The sequence below is a fragment of the Perognathus longimembris genome, chromosome 24 (assembly GCF_023159225.1).
Source record: "Perognathus longimembris pacificus isolate PPM17 chromosome 24, ASM2315922v1, whole genome shotgun sequence".
Lineage (NCBI taxonomy): Eukaryota > Metazoa > Chordata > Mammalia > Rodentia > Heteromyidae > Perognathus > Perognathus longimembris.
Window position 1 is genome coordinate 25600353 of NC_063184.1, and position 25243 is coordinate 25625595.

Genomic DNA, 25243 nt, shown 5'->3' on the forward strand with positions numbered 1-25243 from the left:
AGCACAGGCATGTCCTTCCCGTGGGGAAGCCTCCCAGAGGCCAAGTGACCTTAAGACACATAACAGAACACACACTGAAGAGAAAGGGCATGAATGTCACATCTGTGGGAAAGCCTTCAAAAGGCCATGTGAGCTTAAGAGACATAGCATAGTGCACACTGGAGAGAAGCACTATGAGTGTCGCACCTGTGGGAAAGCCTTCATTAAGCCATCTTACTGTGCCTCACATGAGAGAATACACACTGGAGAGAAGCCCTATGAGTGTCGTACCTGTGGGAAAGCCTTTACTCAGCTATACAACCGTGCCATACATGAGAGAATACACACTGGAGAGAAACCCTATGTATGTCGCACCTGTGGGAAAGCCTTCACTCAGCCATCTCAGTGTGCCACACATGAGAGAATACACACTGGAGAGAAGCCCTATGAATGTCGCACCTGTGGGAAAGCCTTCATTAGGCCATCTCACCGTGCCTCACATGAGAGAACACACACTGGAGAGAAACCCTATGAGTGTCGCACCTGTGGGAAAGCCTTCACTGATTCATCTAACCGTGCCTCACATGAGAGAATACACACTGGAGAGAAGCCCTATGAGTGTCACTTCTGTGGGAAAGTCTTCAGTCAGCTACGATCTTGTGCCACACACGAGAAAATACACACTGGAGAGAAACCCTATGAGTGTCACTTCTGTGGGAAAGCCTTCAGTCAGCAATGTTCTCGTGCCACACATGAGAGAATACACACTGGAGAGAAACTCTATGAGTGTCGCACCTGTGGGAAAGCCTTCATTAACTCATCTCAGCGTGCCTCACATGAGAGAATACACACTGGAGAGAGACCCTATGAATGTCGCACCTGTGGGAAAGCCTTCATTAAGCCATCTCAGCGTGCCACACATGAGAGGATACACACTGGAGAGAAACCCTATGAATGTCGCACCTGTGGGAAAGCCTTCACTGATTCATCTCAGCGTGCCTCACATGAGAGAATACACACTGGAGAGAAGCCCTATGAATGTCGCACCTGTGGGAAAGCCTTCACTCAGTCATCTCAGCGTGCCACACATGAGAAAATACACACTGGAGAGAAACTCTGAGTGTCGCACCTGTGGGAAAGCCTTCACTCAGCCATCTCACCATGCTGCACATGAGAGAACACACACTGGGGAGAAGCCCTATGAGTGTCGCACCTGTGGGAAAACCTTCACTGATTCATCTAACCGTGCTGTACATGAGAGAATACACACTGGAGAGAAACCCTATGAGTGTCACTTCTGTGGGAAAGTCTTCAATCAGCTATGGTCTCATGCCACACATGAGAAAATACACACTGGAGAGAAACCCTATTAGTGTCACTTCTGTGGGAAAGTTTTCTCTTTGGCCTCCAGCCTTTTTCACCATATGAAAGTACACACTAGAGAAAAAAATGATGCATGTCATCAGTGAGTGAAATCATTCACTATCTCATTTAAACCTTGCCAGGACGAGAAATGAGAGCAATCACACAAATGCAACCTGAGTGTAGAAGGTTTTGGTATACCCTGTAACCTTACAAAGTAAGAGCAATCCTGCCCAAGGGAGAACTCAGGAGTCTCATCTGTGTGGGAAAGTCTCCAGTCTCTCAACTCATCTAAGACAACACAAGAGGACATATACTAGACAGAAACCACCGATAGAAACCATCTTTGTGAGAGGCTTTAGGCCTGACTATCCGTGGGTGAGAAAGCCTATGAACATCGCAGCTCTGGGAAAGCCTTCAATCATCATGGAGGGTTGGCTCCCTCAAAGAAGAAACAACGGAGAGAAACCGTGAGTGTCACTCATGGGAAAGCTGTGAACTGATCTACTCCTCGTATACAGAATCAAATGATGCACACTGATGAGAATCCACAAGAACATTTTTCATGTGAGAAATCCTTCTGTCTATAGTCAGCCCTTCAATGTCGTGTGGGAATACAAAAAGGAAAGAATATAGCTGTGTGGGGTATTATATCTTGCTTGTATAGTATGCACATAAGAACTATGACTGTGACTCAACCTTTAGTGTAAATTTAAATATGATTAACTAGAACAAGAAAAGCCACCTAGAGACCCAAACTCAGTTTGGCTAGTCATTCCCTATGTACAAACAAATTTAAAGATGTATGTGTGTAATCTGCTTGGATTCTAGCGAATGTAGGAGTCTGTAGTTACACTGTTAGTTTCAAATACCCTAAGGGCTTTGGCGGGAAGGAAACTCCTAATCCATACTTAATGGAGAAATCTTTCCATCTATGATGTTTTTATGTGTGTTTTGGTTCTTTGTTGGTCTTCTGGCTTGAACTTGGCGTGAGGGCTGTCAACTATCCTTTAGCTCTTTTTTCTCTAGGCTAGCACTCTACCACTTTGAGCCACAGCCCCAATTCTGGCTTTTTTTGTTAACTGGAGAACTTTCCTGGCCCAGCTGGCTTTCAATTTTGATCCTTAGATAATCAGCCTCCTGAGTTGCTAGGATTACAGGTATGAGCCACCAGCATTGGGATACAATGTATTTGTAAGTAATAGGAGAGCACGTCACTTGACATACCTCATTTGTCTTTAATTTTGTGAACAAATATTCATCTAAGCACCAGGTATGACATGCAAAAAACCCTGAAGTAACAAGTTCTAAAAACACTAAGTATCCCATCTAAATGAATGATGAACTTTTACAATTGATAGCTTTTTTATTTAACAGCCAAGTTTGTGGTATATGTAATGTTCCATATTGTATATGATGTTTAGTGTCGTGAGTGATGAAAATCTCTGAGTGAATCATGATGTATTTTTCAACAGTAAGATTCACTGAGGAAGCTTGATCTTCAATAGAAAGTGGACACATTTCTGATTTATTGGATGTCATGTATGAATATATATGTACAATAGTGAGATTGCATAAAATTAATAAGAGGAATCATCACATGTAGATTTGGATGACATGCAATCCAAACTAAAGGTCAACCAGAAAGAACCTAATTTGCAGATAGAATTAGGAATACAGATTTCAAATAATTGAGAGACTAGTTTGAGAAGATCTGACATTCATTTTGTTCTACTTTTTTTTTTTTTTGGCCAGTCCTGGGGCTTGGACTCAGGGCCTGAGCACTGTCCCTGGCTTCTTTTTGCTCAAGGCTAGCACTCTGCCACTTGAGCCACAGCGTCACTTCTGGCCATTTTCTGTATATGTGGTGCTAGGGAATTGAACCTATGGCCTCATGTATACGAGGCAAGCACTCTTACCACTAGGCCATATCCCCAGCCCTTGTTTTACTTTTTATCATGAAGTTTAAACCAGAACACTGGATCTGAACTCCTTGATAGGTGGGAAGATATTCAGCCCATACTTTGGGCCATCCCTTCCTTCAATATCCTTTCCACTGAGATAATTTCCAATTTCTTCACGTTAGCAGAAATCCCCAAATTTGCTGAAAAACACAGCACAGGGTTTTCTTTCCTTCCCAAGTGTCTAGGAATGCTACAACTATGTCAAAGGTGAGTGACTGGGTATGCAGCCTAAGGCATTTGGGGCTCCTCAGTCCTCCTCAGTACATGGGTGTCTGTTGGTCAGGCCCTCAGAATACTCCTGATGTTTGTCCTTAAACATCTCCTTTGAGCAGAGTAATGGTGGGAGCTTCTCTAAGTCAAATCATCATGATAGCCCTGAGATAACGTACATAAAATATATGGAAACATATATCATTCACATCAAAAGTGCCTGGCCCAAGTGTCTCAGATATGAAATCCCAGCTTGTCAGGAGGCTGAGAACAGAAGATTATTTTTTGAAGCCAACCCATGCAGGAAGTCTATGAGACTCTTATTGACTGCCCCAAAGTCAGCTGTGGAAACGATGGCTCAAGGGTTAGAGCAAAAAAGCTCAGGCCCAACACACAGACCCTGAGCTCAAGCCCAAGGAATCAGCAGAAGAAAAGAAACAAAATGAGAAGCTCCTTAATGAGAGTTTACCGATTTTATGTAAGTAGTCACTGGTGTAGTATTTTCAATAATGTGGAAAAAGTGTGCTTTTCAATATACCTTCTCAAATTACCTATATTCAGGTTACTGATGAGCATATCTTCACAAGTAACAGAAGGTGCTTAGAAAGTATATCAAACAGCATTATAGTTTGCTGTAAGATGCACGTATATTTTTAAAATTAGAAATAAATGACCAAATGTCAAGATACAGAGCATTTTCAAAAACGTTTCACATGTGCTTGCGTATTTAGTGTTTTTAATTTGCTTAATAGAATATATTCCTGTTTTTGTGTTTTGATAATGTAATATTCCCAGTAGACTCCTGCTTTTAAAACTTTGTCCCCAGTGGACTGGGCTGTTGTGGAACACTTGTAGACCTCTGGGTGGAGGAAACAGGTCATTTTGGGTATGTCCTTGAAGGCTCTGCCAGGAATCTCTTCTGTTCTCCCTCCTCCTCCCTCCCCTCCTCCTCTCTCTCCCTCCGCTCCCCTCCCTCCCTTCTCTCTGTCATTTTCAGTGTCTCCCTCAGCCTCCTTCCTGGCTGCTAGGAGGTGTGGTAATTTTCTGCTCCATTTTCCCACTGTGGTCCTGTTGTGTCCAGTGCATGGGTCTCAGGAATGGAGAGCAGAATTCTTTGAAGTAATGAATCAAAATAAATCCTTTGTCCCTTAAAAAAAAAAAGACAGTAACAAGCTGCAGCTTTAATCAAACTGTGTTCTGGAAAGGGATGTTGTTGGTTTTGGGGAAAACATATCCAAAAATATGCTGAATAAAAATCTGAGCCAAATGGCTTAGGGGGTGCCCCACTGCCTTTAAGTCTGAAAACCTCCCAAAGAACCCACAATAGTAAGAGTATCTGATTGGGTAAAAGTCATTGTGAGTGAATGAGATAGGATGGAATAATCTATTAGAAGTAGGATTCAATAATATTAATGTTCATGGTTTTTAATTCCTGGAAGCATGTTTGATATTTTTCAATTTTCTATTGTTTTATGTCTCCTTCAATGACGAGGTCGCCTCTTTCAGAATTCTATTCCACTCTGGATTTTTAATCCCTCAAGAAAACAAAGAAATACTTTATAGTTCACAAAGGGTAATTCAGAGTTCAAGCTCAAGATCAATTTTACTGTTCATCTCATCCCAGCAAAGTACAAAGCAGAGACTTTAATGAATTATTTTAAAGTCTACAAACATAGCAGGGGAAATGGGTGTATGCGAATATATGAATATGCAAAAGCAATCAATGATGTGTTTACAATCCACAAAAGTTATTTAAGATTCCTTATAGGAAGATAAAAGCAGGCAACCAAGTCTCAAAACACCATTTAAAAATATTGGGGGAGGGGGGGAAATACTGGCCTGTGAATAAAGGGCTTTAAAATGACAACTTGGATCTTATGGATAGAAATTATATTTTAAGAAATCTTGAATTTGGGATGCAACATGTAACAAACTTCTTTGAAGAGATACAACACAATAGTTACTATCAGCTCCCCCAGGAATGGAAGCCCAAGATGACTGTGTCTTTTCCAGGTGATTCTATTAACCTGACATAGATGACTAGTCGCTTGATAAAAATCTAGACATTTTTATTGTCATGAATTCTGTGTCTATAAATTCTAGGTTCTGAGGGTAAAATTTATAGTGAGATCTAAGGTCCTTCACCAAAGTAGAAATATGTCTGCCATGACTGCTAGGTCTCTATCTTGAAATTCCTTAAGAGTTCTAAGGGTCTGTAAAATAACAAACTTCTTTTCAAATAGTATTTCCACATGTTTGGGTCAGCGAGTTTACATTATGTATCTAAACCCAAACAATTACTAAACAAACATAAAAAGGTCTAGGATGGACCTATCAGAGGATCACAATAGCTCAACCGCTATGTACATATGACTAAGATGAGGCTAAGCAAAATGAACTCCAAGAGAAGGAAACAGGAGGATTTTATTGTTGTCGTTATGTTTAATGTTCTAGGTGAATTTCCTTTGGCATACCCCCTGTGGTTACTGTATATGATTTTGGTACACAGAATATTGTATATATGCTTACCTGAACTAGGGAAGGGAAAGAAAAATGAGGGAGGGCGTAACAAATATGACAAGAAATGTACTCACTACCTTATTATATAACTGTACCCCCTCTGTACATCACCTTGTCAATAAAATTTAATTTAAAAAATAAATTTACAAGAGTTCTAAGGATGGTGATTTTGATTGATGTTTACCACTTTCTAAGCATATATATGACATGTGTCAGAATTTTCCAAATACCTGCTAAAAATATACTTCCTAAATGCTAAACGATGCTTAGTGACAAAACCAACTGAAATTTTACTCCGCTTTTTGTCACTAGTTGAAACACAGCTTGAAATGTTGCTGTCTTCTAATTGTTCTAGAACATTCCTCCATCCCCCTTCAATTCAGGGAACAATCTGTTAAAGAAATAAACGTTCATCCTAGAAATGGAGAAAACAGGCTTTATTTTGCAATGAGATTTCTGTGCATGGTAAAGATATACACATGAATCTTGTTTCTCCTATGTTTCAAGACAAAATTAAAGTTTCATTGTAGACTAAAGCATCCACAATATTGTGGTACATATGTAGCTACGAATGTACAAACACTTTGATGCACGGCGTCCATTCTTTTCTTTAAATAGGCAGTCAGCATTTTGATTCATAAAAGAACAAAGGATGAGACTGTGTTAGTATCAGTGTCAGAGAGCACAAGACTAGTGTCCTATACACAAAGCACATGAAACAGACCTACAAAGATGGAATGTACAAATTCTGAAATGAACAAAGGAAGCATAAACCCTTCATAGTCATACATAAGATTGAAAGGCTATGGAACTGAGAAAGAAAAGAATTCAAATACAAGAAGACACTTGATGACAGAACATTCCATGTCATAAAGCAAAAGCATTGAGTTTAAGGCTGTGTTGCATTTTAAGTTAATGGAAGTGCTGTACATTCATTGGAACAACATAGCCAATTTGTTACCTAGTCTAGAATATGAATTCATAGCTTTCACACATTCTCTACAAACAGACCACACAATCACTGCCACACAGTTCATGTCTAGAAAGTTTAGCATCATGATTTGTAGCTTACTGTCATTTAAAACAAAAAAAAAATTTTTTTTACTTACTTAACCAAACAAATCTTTAATGGGCACTTTGTTTCCTTTATGGCAATAATAGATTCCTAGTTATCAAAAATATTAAAGTAATTTAAAACCCTGCAACAGGTACAGAAAGCAACAGTATTATGACTTTCAGTTTTAGGGAAAATTAGAGAGATAAGGTTTGCATTGAACAGCTTCCATTTTGTCCTACCTGGAAATGTCTCATTTTTTTTTCTTTTTTTGCCAGTCCTAGGGCTTGAACTCAGCCTGGGCACTGTCCTTGAGCTTCTTTTGCTCAAGGCTAGCACTCTACCACTTGAACCACAGCACCACTTCTGGCTTTTTCTGTTTATGTGGTACTGAGGAATCGAACCTAGGGTTTCATGCATGCAAGGCAAGCACTCTACCACTAAGCCACAGAACTAGTCCCTATTTTATGTTTTCTTAGTCAACTAAAAACACTCCTCCCCCCACCCCTTCCTTCCCAGAAGCTGGTGAATAGAGAGGATGACACAGTCTAGATGGACAAAAAGATCTTTCCTAATGGAAGTCAGTCGCTGATTACCTGATGTTGAATTGCTGGGTCCTTTAGCTAACTCAGTACACATCACAAAGGCATCCATGTTAACCCTTTGGTGGAAGGATCCATAGCTATTTGCTAATGCACTACTATTCCAGCCGGTTCCATGTCAGGACATACCCTGTATACTTAGTAGAAGCAAGTGTGCAATGGTTGCATGGATCAGAGTGTTTATTTGCCTCAAATCTAGTCATAGAGTGAATTAAAATAAAGGAACTTGGGAATTCATTTAGTTATAAGGAGTAAAGTTTCATCGAAGTACTACATACTGTTTTAAAAAGAATGGCAAACAGTCAGAAAGGATTGTTACTCATGGGTTTCTAGATCATCCAGTGAGTTTTCCCTCCCCCCTGTCCAGCAGGGGAGCCCTGTGTTGGGAATGAAGGAACTGTCACTGACCTTTGGAATCCTAACTGGCACTGTTTGGCCAGAAGTGCCCATGGGATATTTGAATGAGGATTTTCTCAGTGCTACTTATCATGAATGTATGACAGGTTCTATACACATGACAGAGAAATCAAACAATAATGGTGGTTCAGGGGGAAAGCCTGGTTTTTAATATCCCCCTGTCAGTTTACCAGAAATCATTTATCTATAGAATGTAACAGAATTTCACTTAAGTCTGGTCTATTTGTATCTTAGTAGCAGTACTCCCTCCATCCCCCCCAGATGCTGACTAAGAAATACAGTAAATGCACATGTCTCCAGGTATAAACGGTATCTAAATTTTAACAGATATGGTTATGTAATTTTGGGGAAACTACAGTGTTTCCCAGAGGTGCCCTTAGCATGGTCTTCGTAACATAGTGGGAAAAGTACAGATCAAACTATCCTTTCATTCCAATTTGGGCCAGTAGTGACAAGTAAAAAAACCCAAACAACCATTTAAAAAAAACCCTCAGATCCATATTAAGTCCACTTTGGGGGTTCCTACCCTGGTAAGTATGACATGGAATGATAGGGTATCTAACCTGATAAGTATGACATGTGATGATAGGGTAACTAGCCTGGTAAGTATGACATGTGATGATAGGATGACTCAAGAGTTCATAAGTTAGTTTCTAAGTTCACAAATATTTCAGTGTGCAAAAAAATTCTTTAGGTAAACTAGTTTTAAAATCAGTAAGTTCAGGAATATATCTCAGTGATAAGGTGCTTGTTTAGCCTGCCTGACAGTTCAAGCCCCAGCACTGAAAAACAAAGAGCCCAATCATCTATAACAGAATGTTTAAATTCGAAGCCATTTTTACTAATGAAAACAGAATTAACCAATTTAAAAAGCTTTCATTTAAATAGTCCAGGAACTCTGGAGAGTCTAGCTTATCTTTCAGGTAGAAATCTAACAGATGGCACAATGAAATTCCCTTGTCCGGGGACAATAATAAGGGAGTCGGGAATTTTTGCTTGCTTTAGGAGTCATTTAGGAGTCCCAGTACCTATAACAGTGCCAGACACTTAGTAGGCTTTCTGTAAATACGAACATTTACATTAGTGGCCTGAGTTCCCAATACAGCTCAGCAATAGAATTCATACTTAGCATGTATGAAGCCCTGGGTTCAATCCCCAACACCAAGCAAAATAACAATACAAATAAATAAATCCAAAGGTTTATTTCAGTGACATTAGGTAACAATGTCTTAGTTTGACATTGTAAATATTATTGAATTCTGTCACTTTATTACAGATAGGCTCAAATATTTTGAGAGCTCTACCTAACCAAAAAAAAAAAAAAAATGCTGACCCTAAATGGAAATCTTCCATTTAGGAAAATGGAAATTATTTTTCAGATGTTCATTTGGGCATAATAAATTTAAAAGGCAAACTGAAGTAGCTAGATGTTCCTTCAAGATTAAAAAAAAAACTTATGTAAAGAATGACTGAGTTTTAAATTAATAAGCAATAAACATCAGATTCCTAAATTAATACACAGGGAAGATGCTTTCTTATAGTATGGTTCTAAGGTGCTTTCAATAGAAAAAAATTTCAGTCATAAAAAATGTCAGCCATGATTTCCTATTTGGTAGAACTGAGTAGAAAATAAAAAGTGGAAATATATAGCATCTTAGTTTACAGCATCAATGGCAGGTGAACAATTATTAACTAAATTGTCCTTTATATTTCTCAAAATGCATTTATACTTGGTTGAAATTAAATGGAGCTCAAGTTCAATTTTTCTTTTGACCTATTTTCTTCCCTCCCTCCCTCCTTTCCTCCCTTTGCTTCCTTCCTTCCTTCCTTCATTTTCGAAGCACAGAAGGACTTTCTAAACAACTAAAAGCCACCACATTATTCCTGGAAAATGTCAAAAATTAAATCTGCCTTAGGGCTTGCTCCACAGAGACAGTTTTAAACTGCATTAGTAAAGCAAGGTGCTGAAGAACAGCTGGATAATGCTTCTTTCAGAGTGCTACCTATTGCAATACACTAAGAATTCATATATTTATATATATTTATATATATTTGATACATTCTATCTTACCCTAACCGTGTATACATAGCCCCTTAATACCTCTACTAGCCATTAAACAGATAATTAACCATAACATGCCTTTACCTTTAATGCTCTCCAGATGACAGAACTTTGGTACCACTTGCTCTCTAAGGGGAATCATTAATCAATCAAAGCCTTTGGTTGCCACCATGAGTCTCCAAAGGGCTGCTCACGGTTCTCTGTTCTAGGATACTGGCATCCAACTACATGTGCTGTCATTTTACAGGAGGTAAAGCTTTCGCTTTCATGAAGTGGAAGAGGAAAGACACAGAAAAACATGGCACATAAGACACGAATGACTTTTGCTTGATTACCTTGCAGTTTACATTAACCTGCTATCTAAAAGATCCGTTGGTTGACCAAAAAAGGTCCTCTTGCTTTTGTAATATGCTTGAAAGCAACAGTAAGTTCGGTTATTTTGTTTTCTGATAAAAGATGAGCAAAAAAAGAGAAGGTGAAAGAAACACAGATGAAGGATTTTTAAATTAATCCAGAAAGGTTGAAAAGTTTGCACTATTTGTGTGTGTGTGCCGATACTGGAGCTTGAACTCAGGGCCTAGGCTCTGTCCCTTAGCTTTTTACTCAAGGCTGGTGCTCTACCACTTGAGCCACAGCAACACTTCCAGTCTTTTGGTGGTTAATTGGAGATAAGATTCTCACCAACTTTCCTGTTCAGGCTGACTACACATCGCAATCCTCAGATCTCAGCGTGCTCAGTAGTTAGAATTCCAGGTGTGAGCCACCCTGCCAAGTGCTCAGTGCCTGAGGCCTATGAATCAGAGCTGGGAGAATTTGCAGGACAGACAGCCTTCTGTGATTTTTTTTCTAAAGTATCTCATGTGTAGTTGTTCGTAACCCCTCAAAAAAGGTCACAAGAGTAATACCTACTATAAAAGTGAGGTTAGAAGATTCCCTGCAGCCTGTGACTTGGGTTAAATAAATAACTATCACAGATTTTTGTTTTTGGAAGCTCTGTGCAAAGGCTACCATTCACAGGACTAGCAAGTATCTTTACAGAAGCTAGTTTTCTAACGTTGGATTTGCAAAAATTAGTTTAACAACATAAATCCCTGTCCTATAAGCAATAGTTCACAGGTGTAAAACTTTGCAGTTCATGTATAGATTCCGTAGAAGAGATGTTTTGTTTTTTAACCCTAAAAGTAAATTATGGAAATTGAGTAAGCAGTTTTTAAAAGGAAACTGTTACATTCAGAAATAAGCTTGGAAAGTTCTTCAAAGATTCCTTCGAGCATGAAAAGTCTTAGTGATAATCTGGTCCCCTGTGGAGGAGTCCTTTCCAGTTTATCTCGCGAGACCTCTGTGAAGGGGCGTCCAGCTGACCATGTTTACTGTAAATACCGATAGACTTTGAAACAGTGATTCCCAGAGTCTGCAACCACAACATGGCCATCTGAAGTGAGGGCTAGGCCTTGGGGGCCATACAGTGGGTCAGCAGATGTGTTAATATAGGATAAAAACGAGCCACTCCCATCAAAAACCTGCAAAAACATCAAGTTAGAACATTACAGAACATCGGTCTCAAATGCTGAAATACAAGTTGAAAACCCTTGGATGCTAATATTCTTTGTGTGGGGGGTGGTGGTGGTGGTAATTGGGGTTTGAACTCGGGCCGTGTGATCTCTTTCAGCTTTTTTTTTTTTTTTTTGGCCAGTCCTGGGCCTTGGACTCAGGGCCTGAGCACTGTCCCTGGCTTCTTCCCGCTCAAGGCTAGCACTCTGCCACTTGAGCCACAGCGCCGCTTCTGGCCGTTTTCTGTATATGTGGAGCTGGGGAATCGAACCTAGGGCCTCGTGTATCCGAGGCAGGCACTCTTGCCACTAGGCTATATCCCCAGCCCCTCTTTCAGCTTTTTTTGCTCAAGGTGGTTGCTCTGCCACCTGGGCCACATCTCCACTTCTGTTGTTTTGCTGGTTAAACAGACACGAGAGTCTCGCTGGGTTGCTTGCGCTGGGTTTGAGCAGAAGCCTCCGGTCTCAGCCTGCTGAGTAGCTAGGATTATGGGTATGAGTTGGTTCTTAGTTCATATTGTATTCTGGGATCTTGCTGAACTCACTTATTAGTTCCAGGAATTTTTTTAACTAGATATTTTTGGCCTTTTCCATGCAAATAAATCATGTTGCCTACAAACACTGAGTTTTAAGTGTTTTTCCCTCTTTCCTAATCACAAGTTTTTTATTTCCCTTTCTTGTTTTGTTGACTAAAACTTCCAGCACCAACTTCCAGATATCCTTGCCTTGTTCCTGATCTACAAAGAACATGTTCACTTGTACCATTAAATATGGAAAATAGGTAACACCACAGATTTCTCTTTTTCTTTCTTTCTTTTTTTTTTTTTTGCTGGTCCTGGGGCTTGAACTTTGTAATTACTACTACTACTACTACTACTACTACTTTGTAGTAGTATTGAACATAAATGACAATTTGATATGTAATTGTAATTTGACATAAAGATTTGTAAGATTTTCTTGGTGACAAATTCATGGGTATTATTACGACCACTGTGATTATTATCTATGTACGTTCACTTAAAGGGAAATGGTAATTTTCACTTAGAGGATAGTAAAATTAGGAATGTCTCTCTCTCTCTCTCTCTCTCTCTCTCTCTCTCTCTCTCTCTCGCTCTCTCTTTTGCCAGACCTGGGGCTTGAACTTAGGGCCTGAGCACTGTCCCTGGCTTCTTTTTTTTGCTCAAGGCTAGCACTCTGCCACTTGAGCCACAGTGCCACTTCTGGCTTTTCTGCATATGTGGTGGTGAGGAATCGAACCCAGGGCTTCATGCATGCTGGGCGAGCACTCTACCACTAAGCCACACTCCTAGACCTAATGTCTCTTTTTTAACAATGTATGTCTTGAATTTTATCCACAAACTCTTTGAGGTGTGAAACATCCACATGAGATAACTCTTGAATTATTAGATTTCACACTGGTAAGGAATTATGTGGCTTTATGTCTCCTGTACCTTCAATAGTTGAGATTATCTGTCTTATTATGCCCACCCAACAGAGAAGAGAAAAAAGCCCAGGTTGGGGGCCAAACACCAACCATGTGCCTTAGTATACCTGGATCCGGCTATTCCCCCAGTCGGCCACGATGATGTTTCCATTAGAATCGACAGCCACGCCTGTGGGTGCATTAAATTGCCCATTTCCTTCTCCATTTGAGCCAAACTTCAACATGAATTCTCCTTCCTGATTAAACACCTGTGTGAAATATTAAGCACCTGTGTGAAATATTTAAAACAGTGGATCCAACCTTGTAGATTTTAAAAACACCCATCTGAACCAAATTTGCCTAGCAAGACTTTTGTGATTTAAGACATCTCAAAAAAGAACAAAAAAAAAATCTACAAAATAGGACCCTGTATATAGACTTTATCATTTGTTAACTCCTCCTTCTCTTTTCTAGAGCTTACATCTGGTTGTTAAATACTTCTGTGAAAAAATGTTATAAATACTAAGAAATATTGCTGTGAGGAGATACATCAAACTAGAAAGCAGATTCTCTCTAAACACCTGATGCGGTCAAGCATGGGTTACTGCGGTTAACTAAGTATTCTTATTAATAGGGTATTGCTACATGTATATCAAATATGGATTACCAATTTTGAGAAAATGAAGATGTCAATGTGACTGATAACACTGTGTAAGCATACTTGCATCTTGATACTTCAGGTGAAAGGTCTCTCTGGCATTGTTTCAAACACCTTGACATTTAGATGCAGAAATATGCATTCACAAGTCAAGAAAGCATCATGTTTAAGTAAGATCAACCCAGATGCAGACGTGAGGATTCACTGTACTGATGCAGAGATCTAACTTAAGATGATGTCAGGATCTTCCAGGATCTCTGTAGTTCTTTAGGAAGGACAAAAACAAGAACAACAGGCCTTTACTAGATTTTTTCCCTGACTCAGAACTAGGAGTCTGGGTAGTAGATACCAGCGTTCAAGTACTTGTCTAGCATGTGTAAACTCCTGGGTTTGATTGCCAACATTAAAAAAAAAAAAAGACAAGAAAAAGTACAAAGGCAAAAGAAAAGGAAGCCGAAGAAATTTCCTTGACTCTCTGTTACATTTTAAATATAACGTTCTAGGGTTTAGAGGTTTGGGGTTTTTTCGGCAGTACTAAAATTTGAACTCAGGGCCTTGTGCTTAAGGTACTCGAACACTTGAACCACTCATCCAGCCCCTTTTAACATAGCTTATTCTTGAGATGGAGTCTTGATTTATGCCTGGGCTGGCTTGGACTGTGATCCTCCTATTGGTACTTCTTTTTGTCACTGAATGACAGGCACCATACCACTGCATCCAACTTTGGTACTTTCCCCTATAGCTTGGGATGGCAAGCAAATCCTTGAGATTCTTATCTCCAATAACCAGCGAAAAGCTAGAAGGGAAAGCATGGCTCTCGTGGTAGAGCACCAGCTATAAAGGGAAAAAGCTGAGTGAGAGCTGGAGGTCCTGTATACCAACACGTACATGTATGCGTGCTTGCACACACACAAAGACACACACACACATACACAGAGAGAAAATAATACAGCAAGAGCTATTCTTTTAGGTTAGCTCTCAAGTCTATGTTTGTCTATGTGAGTAACATATGTTATTTTTCTTCGGGACAGATTTCCCGACAAAAACAGTTAAAAATTAACAACTGATGTAGTAAGAGTACCTTGACAGAATGATTGTGGAAATCTGTAACAATAATCTCATTATTGCTATTTACAGCTGCAAAATGGGGACCTGCAATAAAGACAGAAAAATGTATGATGACGACAGTAGCAATAATGGTTACAAGCCAGCAGTTAATGTAGCAAAAACCAAGCAATATACTGATTTGTTTAAAAAAGAACAACTCATCAAAGACCCAGTCCTTGAAACATCACCCAACCAGACCTCAACTCCAGACAACTTAGATGCTACATGTCTCTGTATTTGTGATCATCTATTCTGACTTCTCCCACATCAAGCCAAGCCTCCTCGAAGCCGTGACAATGTAGGGAAATCAGGAAGCATCTGAGTTCATTCTCTGCACCACAATGGGAAAGTACCACTTATCAGCCTCTCCAGATAGACACTAGTCTTTTGGAGTCCTCATTTTCTACTCAGGAAAGACATGGTAATACTCAACACTGGGAAAAAGCCTCTAATATGCAATTTTTTTTTCAAGAGAAAAAAAGAGCAGAAAACCTGTGCTTTATAATTTGGGGTGACAGTCAGAATCTGACAGGACAAAGAACGAGAGATTGAGCACAAAGAAATAGTATGCAAATTAATGTTAAATACCCAAAGCATGCATTAAAAAGCTAATTAACAGACTGTTCAGCCTCATAAACATGTGACAATTGAGATAAGCTTTGATTACAAAGTGGCAGTCAGAGACTGCTTTCCATGCTCTCGGTGAATATTCTGGACTTCTGTTCTCTTATAATAATCTAGAAATGTGAGATCATTCCTATCCATAGACTCTGTAAATAAAGATACAGCTAGTGGAAACAGTTGCTCCTTTATTTTGTGTATGTATATGTGTATGTGTGTGCATGCACACACACACACATGCCAATATTGGGACTCGAACTCAGGGCCTCACGCTCTTGTTTGGCTCTCTTGCTCAAGGCTGGCACCCAACTAACCATTTGAGATACTCCTCCACTTCCGGATTTGCTAGTCATTTGGAGATAAAGCGTCTCACAGGTTTCTTTGCCCAGGCTGTCTTTGAACTGTGATCCTCAGATCTCAGTTGCCTCATCCCTAGCATCTCTCCCAGACCAGCAGGGAATAGAGCAGCTTCAACATGCTCCAACATCATGCAACTGCCAGCCAAAGCAGCACAGACGTGGGGTGTACAGATTAGCATTGAGTGTACCTGCAAACTGCCTGTCTCCATTTCCTCGGCTACCAAACCTGGTGACTATTTTCCCATTTGGCTGGAAGATAAACACACAGCACGCCTTGTTGTCCACCACAATAATGTGGCCATTGCGGTCCACAGAAACACCTTTGGGGCCCATCAGCTTTCCGGATCCAATTTTTGTCTGTTAGGAACAAGCAGAAAGATTTGCGTATAGAAAACCAACTTTCAAATGCTTTCAAATGCAACTTTCAAATGTAAGGTTAGATGCTTGCTTGAATAAACATTTACTTAAATATTGAAACCAGTGCACAGCCATTCAAGGGCCACAATGACCTTCTGTAATACTGGGGATAATTATAGGCTTTGTCTCGTGTATTTCCTACTACGGACTGGTATTTATAGGAAAACCTCAGTTTTCATTTTTATTTATTTATTTTCTGTGCTGATCCTGGGGCTTGTCTCTGAACTTTTTTTGCTCAAGGTGGCACGTTAGCCACTTGGGCCACAGCTCTACTTCTGCCTTTGTTTATAGTTTATTGGAAACATGAGTCTCGCAGACTTTTTCTTGTCCAGGCTGGCTTCAAACCATAATTCTCAGATCTCAGCCTTTTATTTTTTATTTTTTATTTTTATTTTTATTTTTGGCCAGTCCTGGGCCTTGGACTCAGGGCCTGAGCACTGTCCCTGGCTTCTTCCCGCTCAAGGCTAGCACTCTGCCACTTGAGCCACAGCGCCGCTTCTGGCCGTTTTCTGTATATGTGGTGCTGGGGAATCGAACCTAGGGCCTCGTGTATCCGAGGCAGGCACTCTTGCCACTAGGCTATATCCCCAGCCCAGATATCAGCCTTTTAAATAGCTATGATTACAGGCATGAGCCACTAGTGCTTGGCTGAAAACCTTATTATTATTCTATTGTCAGGATGATGTACAGAGGGGTTACAGTTACCTGCTTAAGGTAGTGAATACATACACATTTCTTGTCATAGCTGTTATCCCCCCTCAATTTTCCCCCTCCTTCCCTCCCCTCCAGCCCCTCATACTACCCCCGCTTGCTTTCTTAATTATTTTGAAAACCTTAATTTTAAAAGGACTAAAAGGACTCATCACCAAAAATATTCTAGAGCCTCCTAACCTTGGATCCTAGTACTGTGTTTGCTTGCTTGCTTGCTCTCTCTCTCTTTTCATGCATCTGGGCAAGCACTCTACCACTGAGTCACATTCCTAGCCCCTACATAAGTATTTTTAAATTTTCTAGTGTTAAGAGGGGATGATTTGGGCTGGGAATATAGCCTAGTGGCAAGAGTGCTTGCCTCGTATACATGAAGCCCTGGGTTCGATTCCCCAGCACCACTTATATAGAAAAGGCCAGAAGTGGCGCTGTGGCTCAAGTGGTAGAGTGTTAGCCTTGAGCAAAAAGAAGCCAGGGACAGTGCTCAGGCCCTGAGTTCAAGGCCCAGGACTGGCAAAAAAAAAAAAAAAAAAAAGAGGGGATGATTTGGTATGATTGTTTATTCTTCTAAGTTTAGAAATAGATGAGATTGGGATATATCTTTTTAAAGTAGCAGGAGACAGCAAAAGAAAACAATTTCCTTGGCAATGGAATCTGTCAAGTAAAACTGAGTCTTCAGTCTAGCTCAAAGATCAAAGAGGCTATAGCATAACAAAATAAAAAAAAAATAGAAAGAATAGCCACACAGAGAGATCAAAAGAAGAACTGTGGGGCTGAGAATGTGGTTTAGTGGTAGAGCGCTTGCCTAGCATGTGTGAAATCTTGGGTTTGATTCCTCAGCACCACATAAACAGAAAAAGCCAAAAGTGGTGCTGTGGCTCAAGAGGTAGAGTGCTAGCCTTGAGCAAAAGGAAATCAGGGACAGTGCTCAGGCCCTGAGTTCAAGCCCCAGGACTGGAAAAAAAAAAAAGGAGCTGCCACTAGGTATATTACCACCTAGTATCCTATGTGCCTAACATTATGAACATAAATAATTACACAGAAAGTAGTATCAACTATATAATACCAAGTGGATCGTTATTTAAAATAAAAACAGAAAATAAAGCATTACTTCCATCCTGTCAGATCGAAAACAACATCAATGTTGAACCCAAACTTCTTGTCCATTCACTTTTCTCTCCTAGTCTGGGGGCACTGGTTTCCATCAAGTGAAATAAAAACCACTGCATTTTTGTCTATGTCTCCCTTCTTGGACCAATAAGCAAAAATATTTCAGACCCTGGCTTTGAAATGCTGACAAGAGCATTTAATTCAACGAATAAATTTTTACATTGAACAGGGAAGAAATGAGACCTTTTCCAGATAGGCTGGAAAAGAAAGAAAATGGGAGCAGAGCAAAACCAAAGTTGGGTTAAGAAACTGATGAAGAAAAGATAGAAAAGGAAGTAAATAAATACAAAGCACTGGGTTGATGTAAATCTTCGTCTTCCACTTAATTAATTTTACTAAGTTCCATAAGAGAAGGAAAGTAATCTCTTGGTATGTAGTTGTAGACTGCATATTGTATAAGTTCTGTGTTGAGTATGAGTGCTCTCCTTCCTTCCTTCCTTCCTTCCTTCCTTCCTTCCTTCCTTCCTTCCTTCCTTCCTTCCTTCCTTCCTTCCTTCCGTCCTCCCTCCCTCCCTCCCTCCCTCCCTCCCTCCCTCCCTCCCTCCCTCCCTCCCTCCCTCCCTCCCTCCCTCCCTCCCTCCCTCTCTCTCTCTCTCTTTGGTGTTGGTCCTTGAGCTTGAACACAGGGCCTGGGTGCTGATCCCTGAGCTTCTTTTTGTTCAAGGCTACCTCTCTATCACTTGAGTCATTAGAATTACAGGCCCGAGACACCAGAGCCCAGGAAGAGATAGTGTTTTCACGTGCTATCCTTCTACCTTTAGGGTTACAGTCACTACAGAAAAACCTATTGCCTATCACCTTTGTCAGTTACAGCCATCTCCCAATCCTCTAGGGGGCGTGAGTGTTCTTTACTGTTAATTCCAATGCTCACCAATATGCCAACTCTAAAAATCCACTTTTTCTAAGAAGAGTTATCAGTAATATAAGATTATTAAACGATTAAATACAAATATGATTAATTCAGGGAGCCCATCTCTCAATATATAAAATCTGCATTCTGATTTATAGACCGGATTGTGATCTTTCTAGAGTCTGAAACGGTTTGCCTAGATGAACACTTTGGAGGGGATCACTGTATAGTTGTCAGTACATTCATATTAGAGTTGCTGCACTTGGGTAAGTCTTACCACAAAAAAGAAGGAGCCAGGTACCAGCTCTTATCTCCAATAAACTATCCAATAAGCCAGAAATGGAGTAATGTGGTTCAAGAGGTAGAGCATTAGCCTTGAGCAAAAGAAGCTCAGGAACAGAGCCCAGGACCTCTGTTCAAACCCCAGGGCCAGCAAAAATAAAAGGAGGGGGAGGAGGAGGGGCCAGAGGGGGAGGAGAGAGAGGGAAGGGGGAGAAGGAGAAGGAGGAAGCACAGTAAGAAAAGATCTTTCTGTAGAAGTGGTCATTATACAAAACTATAAAATTAATAGTAGAGGGCTGAGGATATAGCCTAGTGGCAAGAGTGCCTGCCTCGGATACACGAGGCCCTAGGTTCGATTCCCCAGCACCACATATACAGAAAACGGCCAGAAGCGGCGTTGTGGCTCAAGTGGCAGAGTGCTAGCCTTGAGCGGGAAGAAGCCAGGGACAGTGCTCAGGCCCTGAGTCCAAGGCCCAGGACTGGCCAAAAAAAAAAAAAAAAAAAAAAACTTTAAAAAAAATTAATAGTAGACAAAAAATCCAAGGGCTATTAAAGACTTGTGTTCAGTGTTATAGAATTACAATGATAGCTTTTTATTCTTCTACATTGAAAACGTACGGCCCACATACTCACAATTATCTGAGTAACTCATCTCATTTTTTTATGAGGTTGCCATTTTTATGGCTGCCACGAGGCAACCATAGTTATCTAACATTTTAAAACGGGAAACTGAAATTCCTTCAACCAGATACTAATAATTATAATTAGTGAGCTTCATGTCATCTTCAGGATCCTACAGTGGACTATGGAAAGTGGCATCCCCAAACGTCAGAGACGGAAGTGATTTTCAATATGAGGTTAGTAAAGGCCAAGGAAGTGCTGCCAGATGCCACACACTGAATAAGCCACAGAGCTGGGGGTCCAGTGGGTTGATCTGAGCAAAATTTCATGTTGTCAAATGAAATAGAAATGAATAGAAGGTGTTTTGGCAAGTTGTCTTATAATGTTCTTGTGAGTACATGTATAAAATGTGCTCAATGATGACAATTCCTTGAGATGTCAGTAAATCACCACTGGGTTCTCTACTACTCAATGATTTGAACAAATAGAAGCTGGTATATGCTGATGGCCTAGCTGACGTGGTAGAGCACTAGCCTCAGCAATCTCCTATGCCAAGATGGACTGTACAGATCCAAAGCAACGGAAGTGACCATAGACGGAAATCTCCAAAACTGTGAGCCAATTTCTTTATTTCTATATTTGTGTGTGCGCATATAGATTATTTTTCTGGCCTGCGTGCTCGATGGGTACTCTACCATTTGAACCATGTTTACAGTTTGGCTTTTTGCTGGTTATTTTAGAGGCAGTGCCTCAGGCTTGGTCTGGTCTTGAATCCAAATGATCTGGATTTCAGCAGCCCGAGTAGCTAGGATTATAGGCGAGAGCCACTGGTGTCCAGGGGAAATGTCTATTTTTAGAAGGTGGGGCCCATATAGTCTAATTCTGCTCCTTCCATGTCTTTAGGTATAGGCCCTAGAAAACATAAAACACTTGGAAACCATCCACCTGTAGTTGAACATATGAATTACAAACTAGCTCTTCTAACCCTTTTCAGGAGTTGTCAGTGAATAGAAGTCACAAGAGCAGTTTTCTTCTAAGTCAGAGAAGTCAAAAAGAAAAGAAAAAAGAAAAACAAGTAACCAGTTGCTCTATAAAACAAAGCCACATTCAGGACGCAGATGAGCAGATTTATAGTATTATCATAGCCCCTGCCTCTTCATAAGAAAAATGTCAAAATGGCGGTGTGTACGGTGAACAGTTCTTATGAACTGTTCAATTTCAAAAGACAAAGACCATTGCACCTTGCATTTCTTGTTTGTGCTCTCTGCCTCTTAGTGACCAGGAGAGGTTAGTTCATCTTACCTTAAACTTCCCATCTGAAGAGAAAATGCTAACCCACTTGTTGTCATAATCTGCAATGATTATGTCCCCGCTGGGATGCACCGCCACTCCTGTGGGCCGCTGCAGCTGCCCGGGAGAACGTCCTCGGATGCCAAAGCGACTTTTGAACTGGCCATCATTGGAAAAGATCTGCAAAACAAATCAGCACTCACTGGCATCCCATAGCACCGAAATTACTGAGGAAGAAAAAGTCAAGAACTGTGTCAGTATGTACAAACAGAGCTGGGAGCTAGCTGGTGGCTCACACCTGTAATCTTAGCAACTCGAGAGGCTGAGATAAGAGAATCACAGTTCAAAGCTAGTCCAGGCAGGAAAGTCTGTGAGACTCTTATTTCCAATTAACAACCAGAAAACCAGAAGTGGAGCTGTGGCTCAAAGTGGGAGACTGCTAGAGTAAAAGTGGTAGACTGCTGGAGTAAAAAAGAGCTCAGGGACAGCACCCAAGCCCCGAGCTTAAGCCCCACGACTGACAAAAAAACAAAAAACAAAAGCAAGCAAACAAACAAAAACCACAAAGTACAACAGGTCATGTTGACTCTAAGAAAGGCCTATATCCACATTGTAAGGAGACATTTTCCCTTACACTGTGTGGCCTCCGTCTTAATGAAGACAATATGTAGCTGCATCTTTTACCAATATACATGATCAGAGGCACATAGAGGAACAGTACCTGCACACACTGGTTGTTACTGTCCGCAATTAATATCTTTCCACTTGTAGATGCAGCCACTCCCTGAAGATTTGTAAACTCGCCTTTATTTCTTCCTTTGGTCCCTAAACATAAAAACAAAAGCACAGAAATTAAGTACTGAAGAATTAATATTTCTTTTTTTGTGTGTGCCAGTCCTGGGGCTTGAACTCAGGGCCTGAGCACTATCTCTGGCTTCTTTTTGCTCAAGGCTAGCACTCTGCCACTTGAACCACAGCATCACTCCTGGCCTTTTCTATATATGTGGTGCTGAGGATTCAAACCCAGGGCTTCATGTATATGAGGTAAGCACTCTTGCCACTAGGCCATATTCCCAGCCCCAAGAATTAATATTTCTTCGTTTCAGAAAAAGAAACATTCAAGTTCCTACGAAAAGCCCGAGAATACATTGCTTTTCATTTTTCCTTTCAGTACTAGGGATTGAACTCATGGCCTCCTGTATGTTCATCAGCTACATCTCCAGCCTTGCTTTGCGAAGGATGTGTGTGTGTGTGTGTGTGTGTCTGTGTGTATTTTGTGTTTTGTGCTAGTACTTGGGCTTGAACTCAGGTCCTCCTCACTTCCGCACTTCCTCTCCTCTCACCAGTCAAGTGTGAACATGTTGTGAAGTAAACAACGCCACTCTATCTAAAATCTATCAGCAGAGTCCTTATCACCTGCTCCACGGGGAATCCCTATGATAGTCAAGAACATGGTATCAGTGAAGATGCTTGAAACACGGTGTGTTGAAACTGGGGAGTGGTGCATTCCTGTAGTCCTAGCTGCTGAGGAGGCTAAGGTATGAGGATTGCTTGAGACTAGGCACTCAAGGAAGGACTGTGTAGCTCACAATGAATGAATGAATAAACCAAGGAATGGATGTTGTATTAGTATCCATTGGCAGAAGGCAGAGGAAGGCACAGTTGGCCTTTTAAGGAGGTACATACTAATGTGATATTCATTGTTAGACATTTCTCCCGAAAAAAACCCCCACAATGTTACAGTTCTTATAAATACTTTTTAAAGGAGAGTAAGGGCTAAGGGCAAAACTTTCTAAGAACAAAAACCTTAATTTATCAAAAATAAACTGTTGGTGGGAATGCAAATGAATGTAGTAACTACAGAAGATAGTATGGAGGCTCATTAAAAAACAGCAACAACAAAAAACCTAGATTATCATTATCATATGAACCAGCTATACCACTCCTGGGAATATCTGCAAAGGAATGTAACTCAGCATAGGGTCAATATACCTACACACCCATGTTTATAGCAGCACTATTCACAGCAGGATAAGTAGATGGTACACACACAAACACACAATTCAGCCACAAGGAATGGAATTATACTGTTTGCAGAAAGATGGATAGGAATGGATAATCATGTTAGGTGAAGTAAGGCAAAGAAAGATAAAGACTGCATGTGCTCTCTCATATGGGGAATCTAGTCCTTAAAAAAATGAAGGAAGCTGAGTGCCAGTGGCTTATTCCAGTCATCCTAGCTACTCAGGAGGCTGAGATATAAGGATCACAGTTTGAAGCCAGCCTGGGCAGGAAAGTCCATGAGACTCTTACCTCTAATAAACTACAAAAAGAGCCAGAAGTAGAGCTCTGGCCCACGTGGTAGAGTGTTAGCTTTGAGCACAAAAGCTCAGGCAGTATTCAGGCCTTGAGTTCAAGCCCAGGACCAGCAAAATGAAAAACCCAAAAAATGAAAACAATTAAAGCCAGTGGCCAATGACTTGTGCTTATAATCCTAACTATTCAGGAGGCTTAGAGCTGAAGATCATGCTTCAATGCCAGCCTAGGCAGATGAATTCCCAAGACTTCATTGATTAGCAATGGATCTGCAAAATGCCTTAAGTGGAGGTGTGGCCCAGTCTTAAGCAAAAAACAAAAACAAAAAAACTAAGCAAAAGCACAGACCACTAAGTTCAAACCCCAGTACTGGCCCACAAACAAACAAATAAATAAATAAAAAATTAAATATCTCTATATGAGAACAGGTCACTACCACATGCTAATGGAGGTTAATGACCAAAATCAGCACTGCTGACTAATTTCCTTTACTTTTTCTTTTTTGCCAGTCCTGGGGCTTGAATTCAGGACTTGAGCACTGTCCCTGGCTCCTTTTAGCTCAAGGCTAGCACTCTACAGTGCCACAGTGCCACTTCCGGCTTTTTCCGTTTATGTGGTGCTGAGGAATTGAACCCAGCACTTTATGCATGCATTCTAGGCAAGCACTCTACCACTAAGCCACATTCCCAGCCCCTGACTAATTTTTCTTAGCAAATAAACTAGGAAATTCTTAGTGCTAAGCAGAAACACAGGACAACAAAATCATCATTGTGCTGGAAGTACTTATAAAGTAAGTGTCTTGCGATGAAAATCATGTAAACTGAAGTTCTAGAACTTAGAAATTATTTAAAATCTTGCTTTCCTTTTCCAGCTTTTTAGAAGAGTCGATTCAGTCTATAGAAAGGTCTTTTTCTGGATTCTAACTGAATAATAAGAACTATTTCTTCATAACAAATACAAATGTAACATAACACAAATAGAGTACTTAGGAATTCATTTCCTGTTGGCATTGATGTAAGCGATCTTATTTGATGGTTATATACTGGCTAATAAAATTCATAGCATGAATTTTATTTTTTGTGGCACTGGAGATTGAATCTAGCTCTCACCACTGAGCAATATCCTGAAGCCAGGAACATGAATTTCAAAATTAAACAATCTGACAACAATTCCGTAAGATAATAAAGGTGGTTTCTTTTTTTTTTTTTTTTTTTGGCCAGTCCTGGGCCTTGGACTCAGGGCCTGAGCACTGTCCCTGGCTTCTTCCCGCTCAAGGCTAGCACTCTGCCACTTGAGCCACAGCGCCACTTCTGGCCGTTTTCTGTATATGTGGTGCTGGGGAATCGAACCTAGGGCCTCGTGTATCCGAGGCAGGCACTCTTGCCACTAGGCTATATCCCCAGCCCATAAAGGTGGTTTCTTGTGGATGCTAAATTAACCTATGTCACAAAATGAAATTGTGGGGGTGGAGGAGGGATATGTGTGTGTGTGTGTGTGTGTGTGTGTGTGTGTGTGTGTGTGTACACTAGGGCTTTAACTCAGGGCCTAATCCTTGCTAGGTATGTTGTCTACCATTTGCTTATGGCTCCAATGCTTTTACTCTTCTTTTTCTTTCTTTATTTGGCGGTACTAGAACAAAAAATATAATTTTAAGGCAATACCTTCTCACCTCTGCCCTTCTGGGTGGCTTCTATCCCTGCT

The 25243-nt window shown here is 40.5% G+C and overlaps 1 protein-coding gene across 6 annotated transcripts in view; it reads right to left on the reverse strand.

The window, feature by feature from the left end:
* Positions 1 to 10917: 10917 nt before the first annotated feature.
* Trim2 (tripartite motif containing 2) overlaps positions 10918 to 25243 on the reverse strand; it is a 96017-nt gene continuing 81691 nt past the window's right edge. For 5 of the 6 annotated variants that reach the window (XM_048333337.1, XM_048333334.1, XM_048333336.1 and 2 more), the window contains 6 exons: positions 21948 to 22051; positions 21239 to 21406; positions 16077 to 16245; positions 14883 to 14953; positions 13272 to 13412; positions 10918 to 11690 (listed from right to left, as the gene is read on the reverse strand). In XM_048333337.1, coding sequence (XP_048189294.1) covers positions 11538 to 11690; positions 13272 to 13412; positions 14883 to 14953; positions 16077 to 16245; positions 21239 to 21406; positions 21948 to 22051 — 806 coding nt within the window. In that variant the 3' untranslated portion in view covers positions 10918 to 11537. Of the gene's footprint in view, positions 11691 to 13261; positions 13413 to 14882; positions 14954 to 16076; positions 16246 to 21238; positions 21407 to 21947; positions 22052 to 25243 lie in introns of all 6 variants that reach the window. The other variant, XM_048333338.1, reaches the window with a different exon arrangement.